This window comes from Salmo trutta, chromosome 16 (genome assembly GCF_901001165.1).
Source record: "Salmo trutta chromosome 16, fSalTru1.1, whole genome shotgun sequence".
Classification (NCBI taxonomy): Eukaryota; Metazoa; Chordata; class Actinopteri; order Salmoniformes; family Salmonidae; genus Salmo; species Salmo trutta.
The window spans coordinates 1,627,864-1,654,554 of record NC_042972.1 but is presented as its reverse complement, the minus strand read 5'-3'; the positions used below and the strand labels follow the sequence as shown (position 1 = coordinate 1,654,554).

General features: G+C 47.3%; 1 protein-coding gene across 1 annotated transcript; it reads left to right on the top strand.

The window, feature by feature from the left end:
- Positions 1–930: 930 nt before the first annotated feature.
- Positions 931–20,846, top strand: LOC115151157 (lysine-specific demethylase phf2). Its single transcript, XM_029695169.1, has 5 exons — positions 931–940; positions 1,519–1,611; positions 16,554–16,663; positions 17,061–17,457; positions 19,967–20,846. The coding sequence occupies exons 1-5, from the start codon at positions 931–933 to the stop codon at positions 20,053–20,055; spliced, it is 699 nt and encodes a 232-aa protein (XP_029551029.1). The 3' UTR covers positions 20,056–20,846.
- Positions 20,847–26,691: the final 5,845 nt, after the last annotated feature.

The following is a 26,691-nucleotide window of genomic DNA, read 5'->3' as shown; positions in this document are numbered from 1 at the left end:
CGTCAATGTGGAGGCTATATCAGGGGGTACCGGTACAGAGTCAATGTGGAGGCTATATACAGGGGGTACGGTACAGAGTCAATGTGGAGGCTATATACAGGGGGTACCGGTACAGAGTCAATGTGGAGGCTATATACAGGGGGTACCGGTACAGAGTCAATGTGGAGGCTATATACAGGGGTGGTACGGTACAGAGTCAATGTGGAGGCTATATACAGGGGGTACCGGTACAGAGTCAATGTGGAGGCTATATACAGGGGTACGGTACAGAGTCAATGTGGAGGCTATATACAGGGGGTACCGGTACAGAGTCAATGTGGAGGCTATATACAGGGGTACGGTACAGAGTCAATGTGGAGGCTATATACAGGGGGTACGGTACAGAGTCAATGTGGAGGCTATATACAGGGGGTACCGGTACAGAGTCAATGTGGAGGCTATATACAGGGGGTACGGTACAGAGTCAATGTGGAGGCTATATACAGGGGGTACCGGTACAGAGTCAATGTGGAGGCTATATACAGGGGGTACCGGTACAGAGTCAATGTGGAGGCTATATACAGGGTACGGTACAGAGTCAATGTGGAGGCTATATACAGGGGGTACCGGTACAGAGTCAATGTGGAGGCTATATACAGGGGTACGGTACAGAGTCAATGTGGAGGCTATATACAGGGTACCGGTACAGAGTCAATGTGGAGGCTATATACAGGGGGTACCGGTACAGAGTCAATGTGGATGCTATATACAGGGGGTACCAGTACAGAGTCAATGTGGATGCTATATACAGGGGGTACCGGTACAGAGTCAATGTGCAGGTCAACGTTGTCGAGGTAATTGAGGTAATATGTACATGTAGGTAGAGTTATTAAAGTGACTAAGCATAGATAATAACAGAGAGTAACAGCAGTGTAAAAGGGGGGTGTGGCAATGGCAAATAGTCTGGGAAACCATTTGATTAGCTGTTCAGGAGTCTGATGGCTTGGGGGTAGAAGCTGTTTAGAAGCCTTTTGGACCTAGACTTGGCGCTCCGGTACAGCTTGCCGTGCGGTAGCAGAGAGAACAGTCTATAAATAGGGAGCTGGAGTCTTTTACACTTTTTGGGGCCTTCCTCTGACACCGCCTGGTATCGAGGTCCTGGATGGCAGGAAGCTTGGCCCCGGTGATGTACTGGGCCGTACGCACTACCCTCTGTAGTGCCTTGCGGTCGGAGGCCGAGCAGTTGCCATACTAGGCAGTGATGCAACCAATCAGGATGCTCTTGATGGTGCAGCCGTAGAACCTTTTGAGGATCTGATGACCCATGCCAAATCTTTTCAGTCTCCTGAGGGGGAATAGGTTTTGTCGTGCCCTCTTCACGACTGTCTTGGTGTGTTTGGACCATGTTGAGGTAAGGTAAAATAAATGTTAGTTTGTTGATTATGTGGACGCCAAGGAACTTGAAGCTCGCAGGCAGGCAGGCAGTGTTGAGCTGTGGGTCTGTGAGTGTTCATTAACCAGATGGTGTGTTTGTTCTAGTTTACCCCTCTCTAGAGTCCGAAGAGGATAACCCTGTCTTCAAATCCAGATCCAAGAAGAGGAAAGGTTCAGACACTCCATACAGCCCCACAGGTACACTACACCTGTCACTCCACAAGCCCCACAGGTACACTACACCTGTCACTCCATACAGTCCCACAGGTACACTACACCTGTCACTCCATACAGCTACACTACACCTGTCACTCCATACAGCCCCACAGGTACACTACACCTGTCACTCCATACAGCCCCACAGGTACATACACCTGTCACTCCATACAGCCCCACAGGTAAACTACACTGTCACTCCATACAGGTACACTACACCTGTCACTCCATACAGCCCCACAGGTACACTACACCTGTCACTCCATACAGCCCCACAGGTACACTACACCTGTCACTCCATACAGCCCCACAGGTACACTACACCTGTCACTCCATACAGCCCCACAGGTACACTACACCTGTCACTCCATACAGCCCCACAGGTTACACTACACCTGTCATACAGCCCACAGGTACACTACACCTGTCACTCCATACAGCCCACAGGTAACTACACCTGTCACTCCATACAGCCCACAGGTACATACACCTGTCACTCCATACAGCCCCACAGGTACACTACACCTGTCACTCCATACAGCCCCACAGGTACACTACACCTGTCACTCCATACAGCCCCACAGGTACACTACACCTGTCACTCCATACGCCCCACAGGTACTACACCTGTCACTCCATACAGCCCCACGGTACACTACACCTGTCACTCCATACAGGTACACTACACCTGTCACTCCATACAGCCCCACAGGTACACTACACCTGTCACTCCATACAGCCCCACAGGTACACTACACCTGTCACTCATACAGCCCCACAGGTACACTACACCTGTCACTCCATACAGTCCCACAGGTACACTACACCTGTCACTCCATACAGCCCCACAGGTACACTACACCTGTCACTCCATACAGCCCCACAGGTACACTACACCTGTCACTCCATACAGCCCCCACAGGTACACTACACCTGTCACTCCATACAGGTACACTACACCTGTCACTCCATACAGCCCCACAGGTACACTACACCTGTCACTCCATACAGCCCCCACAGGTACACTACACCTGTCACTCCATACAGCCCCACAGGTACACTACACCTGTCACTCCATACAGTCCCACAGGTACACTACACCTGTCACTCCATACAGCCCCACAGGTACACTACACCTGTCCCTCCATACAGCCCCACAGGTACACTACACCTGTCACTCCATACAGCCCCACAGGTACACTACACCTGTCACTCCATACAGCCCCCACAGGTACACTACCACCTGTCACTCCATACAGCCCCACAGGTACACTACACCTGTCACTCCATACAGCCCCACAGGTACACTACACCTGTCACTCCATACAGTCCCACAGGTACACTACACCTGTCACTCCATACAGCACCACAGGTACACTACACCTGTCACTCCATACAGCCCCACAGGTACACTACACCTGTCACTCAATACAGGTACACTACACCTGTCACTCCATACAGCCCCCACAGGTACCACTACCCCTGTCACTCCATACAGCCCCCACAGGTACACTACACCTGTCACTCCATACAGCCCCACAGGTACACTACAACCTGTCACTCCATACAGTCCACAGGTACACTACACCTGTCACTCCATACAGCCCCACAGGTACCACTACACCTGTCACTCCATACAGCCCCACAGGTACACTACACCTGTCACTCCATACAGTTTTTACCGACCCCCCACAGGTACCACTACACCTGTCACTCCCACCCATACTTACAGGTACACTACACCTGTCACTCCATACAGCCCCACAGGTACACTACACCTGTCACTCCATACAGCCCCCCCACAGGTACACTACACCTGTCACTCCATACAGCCCCCACAGGTACACTACACTGTCACTCCATACAGGTCCCACAGGTACACTACACCTGTCACTCATACAAGCCCCACAGGTACACTACACCTGTCCACTCCATACAGCCCCACAGGTACACTACACCTGTCACTCCATACAGCCCCACAGGTACACTACACCTGTCACTCCATACAGGTACACTACACCTGTCACTCCATACAGCCCCACAGGTACACTACACCTGACACTCCATACAGGTACACTACACCTGTCACTCCATACAACCCCACAGGTACACTACACCTGTCACTCCATACAGCCCCACAGGTACACTACACCTGTCACTCCATACAGCCCCACAGGTACACTACACCTGTCACTCCATACAGCCCCACAGTACACTACACCTGTCATCCAGCCCCCAGGTACACTACACCTGTCACTCCATACAGCCCCACAGGTACACTACACCTGTCACTCCATACAGGCACACTACACCTGTCACTCCATACAGGTACACTACACCTGTCACTCCATACAGCCCCACAGGTACACTACACCTGTCACTCCATACAGCCCACAGGTACACTACACCTGTCACTCCATACAGCCCCACAGGTACACTACACCTGTCATTCCATACAGCCCCACAGGTACACTACACCTGTCACTCCATACAGCCCCACAGGTACACTACACTTGTCACTCCATACAGCCCCACAGGTACACTACACCTGTCACTCCATACAGGCACACTACACCTGTCACTCCATACAGCCCCACAGGTACACTACACCTGTCACTCCCTACAGCCCCACAGGTACATCCACCTGTCACTCCATACAGGTACACTACACCTGTCACTCCATACAGCCCCACAGGTACACACCACCTGTCACTCCATACAGCCCCCAGGTACACTACACCTGTCACTCCATACAGCCCCACAGGTATACTACACCTGTCACTCCATACAGGTACACTACACCTGTCACTCCATACAGCCCCACAGGTACACTACACCTGTCACCCCATACAGCCCCACAGGTACACTACACCTGTCACTCCATACAGGTACACTACACCTGTCACTCCAAACAGGTACACTACACCTGACACTCCATACAGCCCCCACAGGTACACTTCACCTGTCACTCCATACAGCCCCACAGGTACATACACCTGTCATCCATACAGCCCCACAGGTACACTACACCTGTCACTCCATACAGCCCCACAGGTACACTACACCTGTCACTCCATACAGCCCCACAGGTACATACACCTGTCCTCCATACAGCCCCACAGGTACACTACACCTGTTATTCCATACAGCCCCACAGGTATACTACACCTGTCACTCCATACAGCCCCACAGGTACACAACACCTGTCACTCCATAAAGCCCCACAGGTATACTACACCTGTCACTCCATACAGCCCCACAGGTACACTACACCTGTCACTCCATAAAGCCCCACAGGTATACTACACCTGTCACTCCATACAGGTACACTACACCTGTCATTCCATACAGCCCCACAGGTATACTACACCTGTCACTCCATACAGGTACACTACACCTGTCACTCCATACAGGTACACTACACCTGACACTCCATACAGCCCCACAGGTACACTACACCTGACACTCCATACAGCCCCACAGGTACACTACACCTGTCACTCCATACAGGTACACTACACCTGTCACTCCATACAGCCCCACAGGTACACTACACCTGCACTCCATACAGCCCCACAGGTACACTACACCTGTCACTCCATACAGCCCCAAGGTACACTACACCTGTCACTCCATACAGCCCCACAGGTACACTACACCTGGTCACTCCATACAGCACCACAGGTACACTACACCTGTCACTCCATACAGCCCCACAGGTACACTACACCTGTCCACTCCATACAGCCCCACAGGTACACTACACCTGTCACTCCATACAGGTACACTACACCTGTCACTCCATACAGCCCCACAGGTACACTACACCTGTCACTCCATACAGGTATACTACACCTGTCACTCCATACAGCCCCACAGGTACCACTACACCTGTCACTCCATACAGCCCCCACAGGTACACTACACCTGTCACTCCATACAGCCCCCACAGGTTACACTACACCTGTCACTCCATACAGGTACACTACACCTGTCACTCCATACAGGTACACTACACCTGTCACTCCATACAGCCCCACAGGTACACTACACCTGTCACTCCATACAGCCCCACAGGTACACTAAACCTGTCACTCCATACAGCCCCACAGGTACACTACACCGGTCACTCCATACAGCCCCACAGGTACACTACACCTGTCACTTCATACAGCGCCACAGGTATACTACACCTGTCACTCCATACAGCCCCACAGGTACACTACACCTGTCACTCCATACAGCCCCACAGGTATACTACACCTGTCACTCCATACAGCCCCACAGGTACACTACAACTGTCACTCCATACAGCCCCACAGGTACACTACAACTGTCACTCCATACAGCCCCACAGGTACACTACACCTGTCCCTCAATACAGCCCCACAGGTACACTACACCTGTCACTCCATACAGCCCACAGGTACACTACACCTGTCACTCCATACAGCCCCACAGGTACATACACCTGTCACTCCATACAGCCCCACAGGTACACTACACTGTCACTCCATACAGCCCCACAGGTACATACACCTGTCACTCCATACAGCCCCACAGGTATACTACACCTGTCACTCCATACAGCCCCACAGGTACACTACACCTGTCACTCCATACAGGTCACTACACCTGTCACTCCATACAGCCCCACAGGTACACTACACCTGTCACTCCATACAGCCCCACAGTGTACACTACACCTGTCACTCCATACAGCCCCACAGGTTATACTACACCTGTCACTCCATACAGGTACACTACACCTGTCACTCCATACAGCCCCACAGGTACACTACACCTGTCATTCCATACAGCCCCACAGGTACACTACACCTGTCACTCCATACAGGTACACTACACCTGTCACTCCATACAGCCCACAGGTACACTACACCTGTCACTCCATACAGCCCCACAGGTACACTACACCGTCACTCCATACAGCCCCACAGGTATACTACACCTGTCACTCCATACAGGTACACCCTACACCTGTCACTCCATACAGCCCCACAGGTACACTACACCTGTCACTCCATACAGCCCCACAGGTACACTACACCTGTCACTCCATACAGCCCCACAGGTACACTACACCTGTCACTCCATACAGGTACACTACACCTGTCACTCCATACAGCCCCACAGGTACACTACACCTGTCACTCCATACAGCCCCACAGGTACACTACACCTGTCACTCCATACAGCCCACAGGTACACTACACCTGTCACTCCATACAGGTACACTACACCTGTCACTCCATACAGCCCCACAGGTACACTACACCTGTCACTCCATACAGCCCCACAGGTACACTACACCTGTCACTCCATACAGCCCCACAGGTACACTACACCTGACACTCCATACAGCCCCACAGGTACACTACACCTGACACTCCATACAGCCCCACACGTACACTACACCTGTCACTCCATACAGGTACACTACACCTGTCACTCCATACAGCCCCACAGGTACACTACACCTGTCACTCCATACAGCCCCACAGGTACACACCTGTCACTCCATACAGCCCCACGGTACACTACACCTGACACTCCATACAGCCCACAGGTACACTACACTGACACTCCATCAGCCCCACACGTACACTACACCTGTCACTCCATACAGGTACTCTACACCTGTCACTCCATACAGCCCCACAGGTACACTACACCTGTCACTCCATACAGCCCCACAGGTAGACTACACCTGTCACTCCATACAGCCCCACAGGTACACTGCACCTGTCACTCCATACAGCCCCACAGGTATACTACACCTGTCACTCCATACAGCCCCACAGGTACACTTCACCTGTCACTCCATACAGCCCCACAGGTACACTACACCTGTCACTCCATACAGCCCCACAGGTATACTACACCTGTCACTCCATACAGCCCCACAGGTACACTACACCTGTCACTCCATACAGCCCCACAGGTATACTACACCTGTCACTCCATACAGCCCCACACGTACACTACACCTGTCACTCCATACAGCACCACAGGTACACTACACCTGTCACTCCATACAGCCCCACAGGTACACTACACCTGTCACTCCATACAGCCCCACAGGTATACTTCACCTGTCACTCCATACAGCATCACAGGTACACTACACCTGTCACTCCATACAGCCCCACAGGTACACTACACCTGTCACTCCATATAGCATCACAGGTACACTACACCTGTCACTCCATACAGCCCCACAGGTACACTACACCTGACACTCCATACAGCCCCACAGGTACACTACACCTGTCACTCCATACAGCCCCACAGGTACACTACACCTGTCACTCCATACAGCCCCACAGGTACACTACACCTGACACTCCATACAGCCCCACAGGTACACTACACCTGTCACTCCATACAGCCCCACAGGTACACTACACCCTGTCACTCCATACAGCCCCACAGGTACACTACACCTGTCACTCCATACAGCCCACACAGGTACACTACACCTGACACTCCATACAGCCCCACAGGTACACTACACCTGACACTCCATACAGCCCCACAGGTACACTACACCTGACACTCCATACAGCCCCACAGGTACACTACACCTGACACTCCATACAGCCCCACAGGTACACTACACCTGTCACTCCATACAGCCCCACAGGTACACTACACCTGTCACTCCATACTGCCCCACAGGTACACTACACCTGTCACTCCATACAGCCCCACAGGTACACTACACCTGTCACTCATACAGCCCCCACGGTACACTACACCTGTCACTCCATACAGCCCCACAGGTACACTACACCTGTCACTCCATACAGCCCCACAGATACACTACACCTGTCACTCCATACAGGTACACTACACCTGTCACTCCATACAGGTACACTACACCTGTCACTCCATACAGCATCACAGGTACACTACACCTGTCACTCCATACAGCCCCACAGGTACACTACACCTGTCACTCCATACAGCCCCACAGGTACACTACACCTGTCACTCCATACAGCCCCACAGGTACACTACACCTGTCACTCCATACAGCCCACAGGTACACTACACCTGTCACTCCATACAGCCCCACAGGTCCACTACACCTGTCACTCCATACAGGTACACTACACCTGTCCACCATAACGCCCCACAGGTACACTACACCTGTCACTCCATACAGCCCCACAGGTACACTACACCTGTCACTCCATACAGCCCCCACAGGTATACTACCACCTGTCACTCCATACAGGTACACTACACCTGTCACTCCATACAGGTACACTACACCTGTCACTCCATACAGCCCCACAGGTACACTACACCTGTCACTCCATACAGCCCCACAGGTATACTTCACCTGTCACTCCATACAGCCCCACAGGTACACTACACCTGTCACTCCATACAGCCCCACAGGTACACTACACCTGTCACCTCCATACAGCCCCACAGGTACACTACACCTGTCACTCCATACAGCCCCACGGTACACTACACCTGTCACTCCATACAGCCCCACACGTACACTACACCTGTCACTCCATACAGCCCCACAGGTACACTACACCTGTCACTCCATACAGCCCCACAGGTATACTACACCTGTCACTCCATACAGCCCCACAGGTACACTACACCTGTCACTCCCATACAGCCCCACAGGTACACTACACCTGTCACTCCATACAGCCCCACAGGTACACTACACCTGTCCAATCCATACAGCCCCACAGGTACACTACACCTGTCACTCCATACAGGTACACTACACCTGTCACTCCATACAGGTACACTACACCTGTCACTCCATACAGCCCCACAGGTATACTACACCTGTCACTCCATACAGCCCCACAGGTACACTACACCTGTCACTCCATACAGCCCCACAGGTACACTACACCTGTCACTCCATACAGCCCCACAGGTACACTACACCTGTCACTCCATACAGCCCTACAGGTACACTACACCTGTCACTCCATACAGCCCCACAGGTACACTACACCTGTCACTCCATACAGCCCCACAGGTACACTACACCTGTCACTCCATACAGCCCCACAGGTACACTACACCTGTCACTCCATACAGCCCCACAGGTACACTACACCTGTCACTCCATACAGCCCCAACAGGTACACTACACCTGTCACTCCATACAGCCCCACAGGTACACTACACCTGTCACTCCATACAGGTACACTACACCTGTCACTCCATACAGCCCCACAGCTATACTACACCTGTCACTCCATACAGCCCCACAGGTACACTACACCTGTCACTCCATACAGGTACACTACACCTGTCACTCCATACAGCCCCACAGGTGCACTACACCTGTCACTCCATACAGGTACACTACACCTGTCACTCCATACAGCCCCACAGGTACACTACACCTGTTACTCCATACAGCCCCACAGGTATACTACACCTGTCACTCCATACAGGTACACTACACCTGTCACTCCATACAGCCCCACAGGTACACTACACCTGTCACTCCATACAGCCCCACAGGTATACTACACCTGTCACTCCATACAGGTACACTACACCTGTCACTCCATACAGCCCCACAGGTACACTACACCTGTCACTCCATACAGCCCCACAGGTACACTACACCTGTCACTCCATACAGCCCCACAGGTACACTACACCTGTCACTCCATACAGCCCCACAGGTACACTACACCTGTCACTCCATACAGCCCCACAGGTACACTACACCTGTCACTCCATACAGGTACACTACACCTGTCACTCCATACAGCCCCACAGGTACACTACACCTGTCACTCCATACAGCCCCACAGGTATACTACACCTGTCACTCCATACAGCCCCACAGGTATACTACACCTGTCACTCCATACAGCCCCACAGGTACACTACACCTGTCACTCCATACAGCCCCACAGGTACACTACACCTGTCACTCCATACAGCCCCACAGGTACACTACACCTGTCACTCCATACAGCCCCACAGGTATACTACACCTGTCACTCCATACAGCCCCACACGTACACTACACCTGTCACTCCATACAGCCCCACAGGTACACTACACCTGTCACTCCATACAGCCCCACAGGTACACTACACCTGTCACTCCATACAGCCCCACAGGTACACTACACCTGTCACTCCATACAGCCCCACAGGTACACTACACCTGTCACTCCATACAGCCCCACAGGTACACTACACCTGTCACTCCATACAGGTACACTACACCTGTCACTCCATACAGCCCCACAGGTATACTACACCTGTCACTCCATACAGGTACACTACACCTGTCACTCCATACAGCCCCACAGGTACACTACACCTGTCACTCCATACAGCCCCACAGGTACACTACACCTGTCACTCCATACAGCCCCACAGGTACACTACACCTGTCACTCCATACAGGTACACTACACCTGTCACTCCATACAGCCCCACAGGTACACTACACCTGTCACTCCATACAACCCCACAGGTACACTACACCTGTCACTCCATACAGCCCCACAGGTACACTACACCTGTCACTCCATACAGGTACACTACACCTGTCACTCCATACAGCCCCACAGGTACACTACACCTGTCACTCCATACAGCCCCACAGGTACACTACACCTGTCACTCCATACAGGTACACTACACCTGTCACTCCATACAGCCCCACAGGTACACTACACCTGTTACTCCATACAGCCCCACAGGTATACTACACCTGTCACTCCATACAGGTACACTACACCTGTCACTCCATACAGCCCCACAGGTACACTACACCTGTCACTCCATACAGCCCCACAGGTATACTACACCTGTCACTCCATACAGGTCCACTACACCTGTCACTCCATACAGCCCCACAGGTACTACACCTGTCACTCCATACAGCCCCACAGGTACACTACACCTGTCACTCCATACAGCCCCACAGGTACACTACACCTGTCACTCCATACAGCCCCACAGGTACACTACACCTGTCACTCCATACAGCCCCACAGGTACACTACACCTGCCACTCATACAGCCCAAGGTACACTACACCTGTCACTCCATACAGCCCCACAGGTACACTACACCTGTCACTCCATACAGCCCCACAGGTACACTACACCTGTCACTCCATACAGGTACACTACACCTGTCACTCCATACAGCCCCACAGGTACACTACACCTGTCACTCCATACAGCCCCACAGGTATACTACACCTGTCACTCCATACAGCCCCACAGGTATACTACACCTGTCACTCCATACAGCCCCACAGGTACACTACACCTGTCACTCCATACAGCCCCACAGGTACACTACACCTGTCACTCCATACAGCCCCACAGGTACACTACACCTGTCACTCCATACAGCCCCACAGGTATACTACACCTGTCACTCCATACAGCCCCACAGGTATACTACACCTGTCACTCCATACAGCCCCACAGGTACACTACACCTGTCACTCCATACAGCCCCACAGGTACACTACACCTGTCACTCCATACAGCCCCACAGGTACACTACACCTGTCACTCCATACAGGTACACTACACCTGTCACTCCATACAGCCCCACAGGTATACTACACCTGTCACTCCATACAGGTACACTACACCTGTCACTCCATACAGGTACACTACACCTGTCACTCCATACAGCCCCACAGGTACACTACACCTGTCACTCCATACAGCCCCACAGGTACACTACACCTGTTACTCCATACAGCCCCACAGGTACACTACACCTGTCACTCCATACAACCCCACAGGTACACTACACCTGTCACTCCATACAGCCCCACAGGTATACTACACCTGTCACTCCATACCCCCCACAGGTATACTACACCTGTCACTCCATACAGCCCCACAGGTACACTACACCTGTCACTCCATACAGGTACACTACACCTGTCACTCCATACAGCCCCACAGGTACACTACACCTGTCACTCCATACAGCCCCACAGGTACACTACACCTGTCACTCCATACAGCCCCACAGGTACACTACACCTGTCACTCCATACAGCCCCACAGGTACACTACACCTGTCACTCCATACAGCCCCACAGGTACACTACACCTGTCACTCCATACAGGTACACTACACCTGTCACTATACAGCCCCACAGGTACACTACACCTGTCACTCCATACAGCCCCACAGGTATACTACACCTGTCACTAATACTGTATAGAGGAAAGGTTCAGACACTCCATACAAAGTGTCAGTCCCATGTTTCATGAGCTGAAATAAAAGATCCCAGAAATGTCTTGCAAATTTTGTGAGACAAATGTGTTTATATCCCTGTTGGTGAGCATTTCTCCTTTGCTAACCTTTATGTGGGTCATTTTGAAGAACGTTTTGTTAGCAATGAAAACAAAAATACATTTTTGAATAAATTCCTTCAGTGGTATGGATATATTGAGGACATGTTTTACATATAGTGAGGACCATGAGAAGATCTGTTAGATTTTATGGCACTACTCAATGACATTGACCCCAATCTCTAATTCACTGTTGAAAGTGACACTAAACGTGTTCATTACTTCGATATGTGAATTGAGAAATCAATTGGAACCCTGTTTACAACTCTGTATAGAAAAGAAACGGACAGAAATCCTCCATTACAGGGGGACAGCTTCCACCCTGAGCCATTAAAAAGAGGACTTCCAAGAAGCCAGTTTTTCAGACTGCCATTCTCCACAGAGGATTATCTAGAAAAAACAGAGATGCACAATAGGTTTCTAAGAAGAGGCTATTCTCCACAATGTGTGGATGAAGCTCTTCATTTGGCATTAGGTGAAACGGATGAACTGCTACCAAAAAAAATGACTAACTAGGGCTCAAGGACTTTCTGGAATGTTCACCACCACATAGACTTTAACTCGTGCAAAGATGCTGTCAAGGAAACGCTGACTTGTTTTATCATGGGACCAGCAAGGAACACTGGCTTGTTTTATCATGGGACCAGCAACAAACACTGGCTTGTTTTATAATGGGACCAGCAGGGAACACTGGCTTGTTTTATCATGGGACCAGCAACAAACACTGGCTTGTTTTATCATGGGACCAGCAAGAACACTGGCTTGTTTTATCATGGGACCAGCAGGGAACACTGGCTTGTTTTATCATGGGACCAGCAGGGAACACTGGCTTGTTTTATCATGGGACCAGCAACAAACACTGGCTTGTTTTATAATGGGACCAGCAGGGAACACTGGCTTGTTTTATCATGGGACCAGCAACAAACACTGGCTTGTTTTATCATGGGACCAGCAAGGAACACTGGCTTGTTTTATCATGGGACCAGCAACAAACACTGGCTTGTTTTATAATGGGACCAGCAGGGAACACTGGCTTGTTTTATCATGGGACCAGCAACAAACACTGGCTTGTTTTATCATGGGACCAGCAAGAACACTGGCTTGTTTTATCATGGGACCAGCAGGGAACACTGGCTTGTTTTATCATGGGACCAGCAAGGAACACTGGCTTGTTTTATCATGGGACCAGCAAGGAACACTGGCTTGTTTTATCATGGGACCAGCAACAAACACTGGCTTGTTTTATAATGGGACCAGCAAGAACACTGGCTTGTTTTATCATGGGACCAGCAAGGAACGCTGGCTTGTTTTATCATGGGACCAGCAACAAACGCTGGCTTGTTTTATAATGGGACCAGCAGGGAACGCTGGCTTGTTTTATCATGGGACCAGCAGGGAACACTGGCTTGTTTTATAATGGGACCAGCAGGGAACGCTGGCTTGTTTTATAATGGGACCAGCAGGGAACGCTGGCTTGTTTTATCATGGGACCAGCAGGGAACACTGGCTTGTTTTATAATGGGACCAGCAGGGAACGCTGGCTTGTTTTATAATGGGACCAGCAGGGAACGCTGGCTTGTTTTATCATGGGACTCAGTTCTGCCAGCTGAATTTAAGAACTCACCAACTACCAGCCAAAATGAGCCAGGCTCTTTTACGTCCTCTTACGAATGGTAGCTATTAATGCAGGAGGATGAGCACAGAGCAACAATATGAGGTGAAGTGTGAATGTTTCTGCCACCCACATACAGGAAAACGTTTCCAAATAAATGACATTATTACGTGCTTCACCACCCATGTTATTTACATGATTAAATGTCCACGTGGGCTGTGCTATGTCGGTAAAACCTCCCAAACAGAGAATTAATTAACATAAAAGCATAATCAGTGGAAACGTCGGGGATTATCCAGTCGCAGTACATTTTAATGACCTAAAACATGACATGTCTACTTTTAGATTTTGTGGCTTTAGTGAAAGTTAAGACGTTTCCTAAAGGTCTTAATGATGAGATGCCTATGTATGTTATGTTGTGAACATGAATTAATGCCACCACTTCAGCCTTCTCTGAGGTTTTTTTCTTGCACTGTACCCAGTGATTTATGAAAACGTACTTGATAGGTCGATGTCCTCCTTGTGGTTTTTACAGACTTGTTTAATACGTTTTATGTATACACATTATTTGAAAATGTATGAAATGCACATTGTTAAATTTGGTAACACTTGCTTTTTTTCTCTCGACTCCAACCACATTAGATTCATTGAACAGAAATTATAAACACTCACAAAAGCTCTGACGAAGGCCTTGAGGCCGATACGTGAAGCTTATTAAAGAGCAGTGATACTATCCAGAGTAGTGATACTATCCAGAGCAGTGATACTATCCAGAGCAGTGATACTATCCAGAGCAGTGATACTATCCAGAGCAGTGGTACTATCCAGAGCAGTGGTACTATCCAGAGCAGTGATACTATCCAGAGCAGTGATACTATCCAGAGTAGTGATACTATCCAGAGCAGTGATACTATCCAGAGCAGTGGTACTATCCAGAGCAGTGGTACTATCCAGAGCAGTGGTACTATCCAGAGCAGTGGTACTATCCAGAGCAGTGATACTATCCAGAGCAGTGGTACTATCCAGAGCAGAGCAGTGATACTATCCAGAGCAGTGGTACTATCCAGAGTAGTGGTACTATCCAGAGCAGAGCAGTGATACTATCCAGAGCAGTGATACTATCCAGAGCAGTGATACTATCCAGAGTAGTGATACTATCCAGAGCAGTGATACTATCCAGAGCAGTGGTACTATCCAGAGCAGTGGTACTATCCAGAGCAGTGGTACTATCCAGAGCAGTGGTACTATCCAGAGCAGTGATACTATCCAGAGCAGTGGTACTATCCAGAGCAGTGGTACTATCCAGAGCAGTGATACTATCCAGAGCAGAGTAGTGGTACTATCCAGAGCAGTGATACTAACCAGAGCAGAGCAGTGATACTATCCAGAGCAGTGATACTATCCAGAGCAGAGCAGTGATACTATCCAGAGCAGTGATACTATCCAGAGCAGTGATACTATCCAGAGCAGAGTAGTGGTACTATCCAGAGCAGTGGTACTAACCAGAGCAGAGCAGTGATACTATCCAGAGCAGTGATACTATCCAGAGCAGTGATACTATCCAGAGCAGTGGTACTAACCAGAGCAGAGCAGTGATACTATCCAGAGCAGTGATACTATCCAGAGCAGTGATACTATCCAGAGCAGTGATACTATCCAGAGCAGTGTGCCGGTTTCTTATTTGTTACCATGCACCTGCAACAAAGGTAGCTCAGATATGCGAGTGCCTTTTGAATTTTTAAAGTATCTGTGACCAACAGATGCATATTTGTATTCCCAATCCATAGATTAGGGCCAAATTAATTTATTTCAATTGACTGAATTTCTTATATGAACTGTAGCTCAGTAAAGTCTTTGAAATTGTTTTATGTTTTTGTTCCGTATAGATGCATGTATTGTCTGAGCTGTGAAGTGAGTGGTATGGTGTCTCTGTGGTTGCAGCGCGTGTCGGTCCCTCTGTGCTTCGTCAGGCGAGGCCGGCCAGAGAAGGAGCGCGAGTGGCTTCCATTGAGACCGGACTGGCGGCTGCCGCAGCCAAACTCTCACACCAGGTTAGTTGGGAAGAGCGTTGTTGAGGGGGGGAACTCACCAGGTTAGTTGGGAAGAGCGTTGTTGAGGGGGGAACTCACCAGGTTAGCTGGGTAGAGCGTTGTTGAGGGGGGAACTCACCAGGTTAGTTGGGAAGAGCGTTGTTGAGGGGGGAACTCACCAGGTTAGCTGGGTAGAGTGTTGTTCCTCTAGTCGTCTCACCTCAGGGTTATGTTCCTCTAGTCGTCTCTCCTCAGGGTTATGTTCCTCTAGTCGTCTCTCCTCAGGGTTATGTTCCTCTAGTCGTCTCTCCTCAGGGTTATGTTCCTCTAGTCGTCTCTCCTCAGGGTTATGTTCCTCTAGTCGTCTCACCTCAGGGTTAGGGCTCTGGGGTTCTGTGTTAATATTTGTTTTTCCCAGAAGGAGCAGCAGAAGACCAAGAAAAAGCAGAAGAGCACAAAAAAGAAGCCCCCTGCTGCCGTGAGGGAGGAGGAGGAGGAAGATGAGGAGCCAGTGAGGAAGCTGAGCAGGGACAGCAGTTCTCCAGAACCAGACGCGGGCCGGGACTCCGAGCCAGGTCAGACCGACCATGAATACTCCTCTGGGGCAGGAGGGAAGCAGGCTGTGGGGCCCCAGCCCATGGCCCCCGGAGTCTTCCTTACGCAGAGACGACCCTCAACATTTTCATCATCTCACAACAATAACAACAACAACACGGCCAAGGGAGAGCGAGGAGCCGGAGGAGGAGGAGGAGCGGGAGGAGCAGGAGGAGCGGGAGGAGCGGGAGGAGCAGGAAAAGGTGATGCGAAGGGCGAAGGTAAGTGATTTCGTCCACAGGGAAATACCACACATGCATTCCGTACTGTTGGTTGGTGTGGTAAAGTTCAGTAAAGAGCCTTTCAAGTAATTTACGCCTCACCGCTAACAATATTAACTGTTGCTTTCCATTGATACTAAATGGACCTTCTAGCCGGATAGACCGGGGACGATTCACCTATATACACTGGTGCCCCTGTTATATACACTGGTGCCCCTGTTATATACCCTGGTGCCCCTGTTATATACACTGGTGCCCCTGTTATATACACTGGTGCCCCTGTTATATACACTGGTGCCCCTGTTATATACACTGGTGCCCCTGTTATATACACTGGTGCCCCTGTTATATACACTGGTGCCCCTGTTATATACACTGGTGCCCCTACTATATACACTGGTGCCCCTATTATATATCCTGGTGCCCCTACTATATACACTGGTGCCCCTATTATATACACTGGTGCCCCTATTATATATCCTGGTGCCCCTATTATATATCCTGGTGCCCCTATTATATATCCTGGTGCCCCTACTATATACACTGGTGCCCCTATTATATACACTGGTGCCCCTATTATATATCCTGGTGCCCCTATTATATATCCTGGTGCCCCTATTATATATCCTGGTGCCCCTATTATATATCCTGGTGCCCCTACTATATACACTGGTGCCCCTGTTATATACACTGGTGCCCCTATTATATATCTTGGTGCCCCTACTATATACACTGGTGCCCCTATTATATATCCTGGTGCCCCTATTATATATCCTGGTGCCCCTATTATATATCCTGGTGCCCCTATTATATACACTGGTGCCCCTGTTATATACGCTGGTGCCCCTGTTATATATGCTGGTGCCCCTGTTATATACACTGGTGCCCCTGTTATATACACTGGTGCCCCTGTTATATACACTGGTGCCCCTGTTATATACACTGGTGCCCCTGTTATATACACTGGTGCCCCTATTATATATCCTGGTGCCCCTATTATATATCCTGGTGCCCCTATTATATATCCTGGTGCCCCTACTATATATCCTGGTGCCCCTACTATATATCCTGGTGCCCCTATTATATATCCTGGTGCCCCTATTATATACACTGGTGCCCCTATTATATACACTGGTGCCCCTATTAAATACACTGGTGCCCCTATTATATACACTGGTGCCCCTATTATATACACTGCTGCCCCTATTATATACACTGGTGCCCCTATTATATATCCTGGTGCCCCTACTATATATCCTGGTGCCCCTATTATATAGGCTGGTGCCCCTATTATATATCCTGGTGCCCCTATTATATACACTGGTGCCCCTATTATATATCCTGGTGCCCCTACTATATATCCTGGTGCCCCTACTATATATCCTGGTGCCCCTACTATATATCCTGGTGCCCCTATTATATATCCTGGTGCCCCTATTATATATCCTGGTGCCCCTATTATATATCCTGGTGCCCCTATTATATACACTGGTGCCCCTATTATATATCCTGGTGCCCCTATTATATATCCTGGTGCCCCTATTATATACACTGGTGCCCCTATTATATATCCTGGTGCCCCTATTATATACACTGGTGCCCCTATGATATATCCTGGTGCCCCTATTATATTTACATTTACATTTTAGTCATTTAGCAGACGCCCTTATCCAGAGCGACTTACAGCAGTGAATGCATACATTTCATTTCATACATTATTTTTCTGTGCTGGCCCCCCGTGGGAATTGAACCCACAACCCTGGTGTTGCAAACACCATGCTCTACCAACTGAGCTATATATCCTGGTGCCCCTATTATATACACTGGTGCCCCTATTATATACACTGGTGCCCCTATTATATACACTGGTGCCCCTATTATATACACTGCTGCCCCTATTATATATCCTGGTGCCCCTACTATATATCCTGGTGCCCCTATTATATATCCTGGTGCCCCTACTATATATCCTGGTGCCCCTATTATATATCCTGGTGCCCCTACTATATATCCTGGTGCCCCTACTATATATCCTGGTGCCCCTATTATATATCTTGGTGCCCCTATTATATATCCTGGTGCCCCTATTATATATCCTTGTGCCCCTATTATATATCCTGGTGCCCCTACTATATATCCTGGTGCCCCTACTATATATCCTGGTGCCCCTATTATATATCCTGGTGCCCCTATTATATATCCTGGTGCCCCTATTATATACACTGGTGCCCCTATTATATATCCTGGTGCCCCTACTATATATCCTGGTGCCCCTATTATATATCCTTGTGCCCCTATTATATATCCTGGTGCCCCTATTATATATCCTGGTGCCCCTACTATATATACTGCTAATCATGTCATATACACTGGTTTCCCTTACTATATTTATACTTGTGCCCTCATTTTTCACATCCACATTGTACTAATCAATCTAAGAGTTAATCACTGTTGAATTCCTGATTTGTTTTTCTAAGATTTCTGCTTTCTGCCTCTATGTGCCCCTCAGCGAAGCGGCTAAAGAAAGGCATGGCGACGGCCAAACAGAGACTAGGAAAGATCCTCAAGATCCACCGCAACGGGAAGCTCCTCCTGTAACAGGAAGTGACTCACTGAGGATCATTGCCATTGGCTCCTGCAGTACTCTTAGCCTATGAACTGGCCCCGTCTCCATCTCCTTTCCTTTGATTGGTGCTGGGCTAACAGACAGACTGAAACAGTCAGCATTGGTTTTTGCCTGTACTTAAAGTGTACAGAATAATTGCTAGAAATATTTTTTAAGAAAAAAATTGTCATTTTACTACAGTCAGTTTATCAGGGGGTCGCTATGCTAGTGTTAAACTAGGCCTGCAGCCCAAACGGCAGCCTATCCCCTTTAAGGCCCTGGTCTAAAGCAGTGCACTACAAAGGGAATAGGCTGCCATTTGGGACGCCGCCAAGAAGTACATTGTCGTCATTCCAGGACCCTGAAAGTATCCCTTACATGTATTCAGATGGATGGCACTTATGTGGGGGTGGGGGAGGGTTAAAAGGTAGTTTATAGAGAATTCATTCCTACTATTTGGATGTGGCTTATCATTACCTTGCAATATTGTTTAAGAATTTAGGAAATAATTGTTGCTTTCTGTCCTCCCCCAGACCAGACCTAGCCTGAAACACAGTCGTGTTTGTGTTAACATTCCACCCTCAGACATGTTAGGCATGACTAGGAGTCGTAGTGACGAGGAGTGGAACGTTAGCACAAACCTAGACCCAGGCCTTCACTAGATACACTCATCTCCACGCTGTTCCTTTGGTTTGCTAAGTACTATCAGTTACGATATTTATTCTCCTAATATACTGTTTCATGTCATAGACAGGGGGGGGGGAGAAGAAGCCCCCCAAAAAAAGGCACTTATCAAAACAACTTGAACTGGATTTCTCTGGTCGTTTCAACGGTTTGAAAAGAGACACGATAAGGAATGGCGTCTTTCTTGGGGACTAATGTTTTTCACACCCAAACAAACACATCATCGTTATTTCACAATGTGCCGTTGAGTTCCGTTTTGAAGACTTATCTTAAGATAGATATTGTGATTATAGACCGTATGAATTAGCTACTTAAACACAGTAAACAAATAACCAAATGGGTCATATTGTTGTTCTAAATTTGCACATACTGTATATTACCACAGCTGGTAAATTATCCTTAAAGGGATATAATGTGGTATTATTGTCATGCATTATTTAATAAGGATTTATTTGGTATTTCCATATCAATATTCCAGAATCTAACAATGACTGTATTGCCAGTCAATTGAAACTCTCTTTCCCAAATTGCACCCTATTCCCTATATAGTGCACTACTATAGACCAGGGCCCTATTCCCTATATAGTGCACTACTATAGACCAGAGCCCTATTCCCTATATAGTGCACTACTTTAGACCAGGGCCCTATTCCCTATGTAGTGTCCAACGTTTGACCAGGGCCCTATTCCCTATGTAGTGTCCAACGTTTGACCAGAGCCCTATTCCCTATGTAGTGTCCAACGTTTGACCAGGGCCCTATTCCCTATGTAGTGTCCAACGTTTGACCAGGGCCCCTATTCCCTATGTAGTGTCCAACGTTTGACCAGGGCCCTATTCCCTATGTAGTGTCCAGCATTAGACCAGGGCCCTATTCCCTATGTAGTGTCCAGCATTAGACCAGGGCCCATATTCCCTATGTAGTGTCCAGCATTAGACCAGGGCCCTATTCCCTATGTAGTGTCCAGCGTTTGACCAGGGCCCTATTCCCTATGTAGTGTCCAACGTTTGACCAGGGCCTCTATTCCCTATGTAGTGTCCAACGTTTGACCAGGGCCCTATTCCCTATGTAGTGGCCAGCGTTTGACCAGGGCCTCTATTCCCTATGTAGTGGCCAGCGTTTGACCAGGGCCCATATATAACTCACTAAAGAAGGATCGTTATTAAAACACTAATCGTGGGCTTCCTGAAGATACTGTAAATCCCATATGTTCTATAATGATAAGCCTCATCCAGCTCTCTCACTGTGGCCACATGGGGATACTTTCACTACTCTGATGGCTTTTTAGGCAGCAACATAGCCTTCGTCACTGAAATATGCATCATTTCTATGGCTTATTATTCACAGTACAGTATGTAGAATGTAGCTTGTACATAGCCTTTTTCAGGAATACTTTTTGTATCCTTTTTTTCCTCCCTTAATACTTCATTATTATACATTTCTACTAGTTTTTTATTATAAACAAAATATATGTGAATATATATATAGATGTTAGTGTTTTTTGATTTGATTAGACACATGTTGGTTTTCTGTTTGTTTTTAACCGTTGTTTATTTGTTATTAGACTGTGTTGCCTGGTAAACAACTGAAGAACAAAATAACATGAAGTCGTATGGCCTTACATTACCGCATACACACAGCTACATTACTACATACACACAGCTACATTACTACATACACACAGCTACATTACTATATACACACAGCTACATTACTACATACACACAGCTACATTACTACATACACACAGCTACATTACTATATACACACAGCTACATTACCGCATACACACAGCTACATTACTATATACACACAGCTACATTACTATATACACACAGCTACATTACTACATACACACAGCTACATTACTACATACACACAGCTACATTACTACATACACACAGCTACATTACTATATACACACAGCTACATTACTATATACACACAGCTACATTACCGCATACACACAGCTACATTACTATATACACACAGCTACATTACTACATACACACAGCTACATTACTATATACACACAGCTACATTACTACATACACACAGCTACATTACTACATACACACAGCTACATTACCGCATACACACAGCTACATTACCACATACACACAGCTACATTACTACATACACACAGCTACATTACTACATACACACAGCTACATTACTACATACACACAGCTACATTACTACATACACACAGCTACATTACCACATACACACAGCTACATTACTACATACACACAGCTACATTACCACATACACACAGCTACATTACTACATACACACAGCTACATTACTACATACACACAGCTACATTACCGCATACACACAGCTACATTACCGCATACACACAGCTACATTACCGCATACACACAGCTACATTACCACATACACAGCTACATTACTACATACACACAGCTACATTACTACATACACACAGCTACATTACTGCATACACACAGCTGCATTACCTTAATCACAGCTACATTACTACATACACACAGCCACATTACATTACTATATACACACAGCTACATTACCACATACACACAGCCACATTACTACATACACACAGCTACATTACCACATACACAGCTACATTACTACATACACACAGCTACATTACATTACTATATACACACAGCTACATTACCGCATACACACAGCTACATTACTACATACACACAGCTACATTACTAAATACACACAGCTACATTACTACATACACACAGCTACATTACTACATACACACAGCTACATTACTACATACACACAGGTACATTACTACATACACAGCTACATTACTACAATCACAGCTACATTACTATATACACAGCTACATTACATTACTACATACACACAGCTACATTACTACATACACACAGCTACATTACCACATTCACACAGCTACATTACTACATACACACAGCTACATTACCACATTCACACAGCTACATTACTACATACACACAGCTACATTACTACATACACACAGCTACATTACTACATACACACAGCTACATTACTACATACACACAGCTACATTACTATATACACACAGCTACATTACTATATACACACAGCTACATTACTACATACACACAGCTACATTACATTACTACCTACACACAGCTACATTACATTATTACATACACAGCTACATTACTACATAAACACAGCTACATTACTACATACACACAGCTACATTACTACATACACACAGCTACATTACTACATACACATAGCTACATTACTATATACACACAGCTACATTACTACATACACACAGCTACATTACCGCATACACACAGCTACATTACTACATACACACAGCTACATTACATTACTACATACACAGCTACATTACTACATAAACACAGCTACATTACTACATACACACAGCTACATTACATTACTACATACACAGCTACATTACTACATAAACACAGCTACATTACTACATAAACACAGCTACATTACTACATACACAGCTACATTACTATATACACACAGCTACATTACTATATACACACTGCTAACTTATTATGATTTTGTTCAAGACAAGAGAGGATGCTTTGAGAAGAAAAAAACTCCCCACAAAAATATTTAAAAAACTAAGTTTCAAGGACCAACCTCTTGTTTTACGTTCTAATACCGTTTCCAGAGGGTTCCAGATTATTTCAGTAGCACCTTGTGAAGGGTTCTCCGTCTCCGTAATGTAATTTATTCATGTTTTTCGCTATTTTATACTTGTACAATTCTTAAGAGTTTTTTTGTTGTTTTTTTTTTATATTTCGTCAGCCTGTGAATTAAATACCCCCCTTACTTTAGCAACTTAGTTCCACTATGTTGTTTATGACATTTCAGGCACTGCGCCTTCAGTAAAATAATGTTTTTTTTTTTTTGTTTTTTTTTTCATATTGTTTTCACAACTCACTCTGTCATCATCAGTCAAGATGTTACATATATAATTAATATTATTATTATTATTATTATCATCAATGTTGAAAAACCATCATGCAATTGATTTGATTTTGGTATAAAACATCATTATTAAAAAAAAATTAAAAAAAACATTTTTACGTAAGGTTTGTTAATGTGCTGTTTGATAGTTTTAGTCTATCAGATGTAAATCTTGTATCCACAATAAGAACAACGGAACTCTTTCAGGTTTTATTTGTACATGAATACAGTACATGTATGTATGTTGTGCTTTATTTTTGTATGTCCAACCTATTAAATGGATACACTGGTATACTGCCTGTCTTCCCTTCACAAAGTACATATGACACAGCTTCAATACACTACATACTGTAGTAATGTAGTAATGTATCCTGTTGGGATGGTCCACCTCTATAGAACATACTGTAGTAATGTAGTAATGTATCCTGTTGGGATGGTTCACCTCTATAGAACATACTGTGGTAATGTAGTAATGTATCCTGTTGGGATGGTTCACCTCTATAGAACATACTGTGGTAATGTAGTAATGTATCCTGTTGGGATGGTTCACCTCTATAGAACATACTGTAGTAATGTAGTAATGTATCCTGTTGGGATGGTTCACCTCTATAGAACATAATGTAGTAATGTATCCTGTTGGGATGGTTCACCTCTATAGAACATACTGTGGTAATGTAGTAATGTATCCTGTTGGGATGGTTCACCTCTATAGAACATACTGTGGTAATGTATCCTGTTGGGATGGTTCACCTCTATAGAACATACTGTAGTAATGTATCCTGTTGGGATGGTTCACCTCTATAGAACATACTGTAGTAATGTATCCTGTTGGGATGGTTCACCTCTATAGAACATACTGTGGTAATGTAGTAATGTATCCTGTTGGGATGGTTCACCTCTATAGAACATACTGTAGTAATGTAGTAATGTATCCTGTTGGGATGGTTCACCTCTATAGAACATACTGTAGTAATGTAGTAATGTATCCTGTTGGGATGGTTCACCTCTATAGAACATACTGTAGTAATGTAGTAATGTATCCTGTTGGGATGGTTCACCTCTATAGAACATACTGTAGTAATGTAGTAATGTAGTAATGTAGTAATGTATCCTGTTGGGAATCTTCACCCCGGTTTGTCAATTTTTACAGGTTTTTTATACCCAACTTGGGTGCGGTGGCAGCGCCTCTCACGGTCCGAAGTCCCAGACCTGTTTTTGCTGGACGCCGAGGCTGACAGGGCATTCATGGAGCCCATGGGACGTTTCACCTCTGGACCCATCCTCTTTCATCCTGATCCGACTCGTCCCTTTGTGGTGGAGGTGGACGCCTCGGACACTGGAGCAGGGGCAGGCCTTTCACAGCAGAACGATGAGGACAAGAAACTGCACCCATGCGCCTTTCTCTCCAAGCGGTTCTCGACAGCGGAACACAACTACGATGTAAGCAACCGGGAGCTCTTGGCAGTTAAATGGGCTCTTGAGGGGTGTAGACACTGGTAGAAGGGGGCATAAGAGCTTGGTCTCCATTCAAGAAGCCAATAGTTTGAACGCTCGCCAGGCTAGGTGGGCTCTGTTTTTTAACAGGTTCGATTTCACACGAGCCTATCCCCCGGGATCCAAGAATCGGAAGGCAGACGCCCTGTCCCGCCAACACAATGTCTCTAACGAGGAGAGGGACCCCGAGCCCATCATCCCCAGCTCACGCATTGTGGTCCCTTTGATATGGAGTATTGAAACCACGGTCCGACAAGCCCAGACACAAGAACCTGGCCCTGTACGGGGACCCACTAACAGACTTTATGTTCCGCGATCAGCCTGGTCCCGAGTACTACAATGGGGACACTCCTCAAATTAACTGGGCATCCAGGGGTTAATCGGACACTGGACTTCCTGAGGCAGAAATTCTGGTGGCCCAACATGATGGAGGATGTGAGATCCTTTGTTGCGGCCTGTTCCATATGTGCCCAAAGCA

Excerpts from the sequence above, each read along its gene's own strand:
- LOC115151157 (XM_029695169.1), top strand. Across the intron at positions 16,664-17,060 it reads CAGCCAAACTCTCACACCAG|AAGGAGCAGCAGAAGACCAA; the intron begins GTTAGTTGGGAA and ends TGTTTTTCCCAG. Across the intron at positions 17,458-19,966 it reads AGGTGATGCGAAGGGCGAAG|CGAAGCGGCTAAAGAAAGGC; the intron begins GTAAGTGATTTC and ends TGTGCCCCTCAG.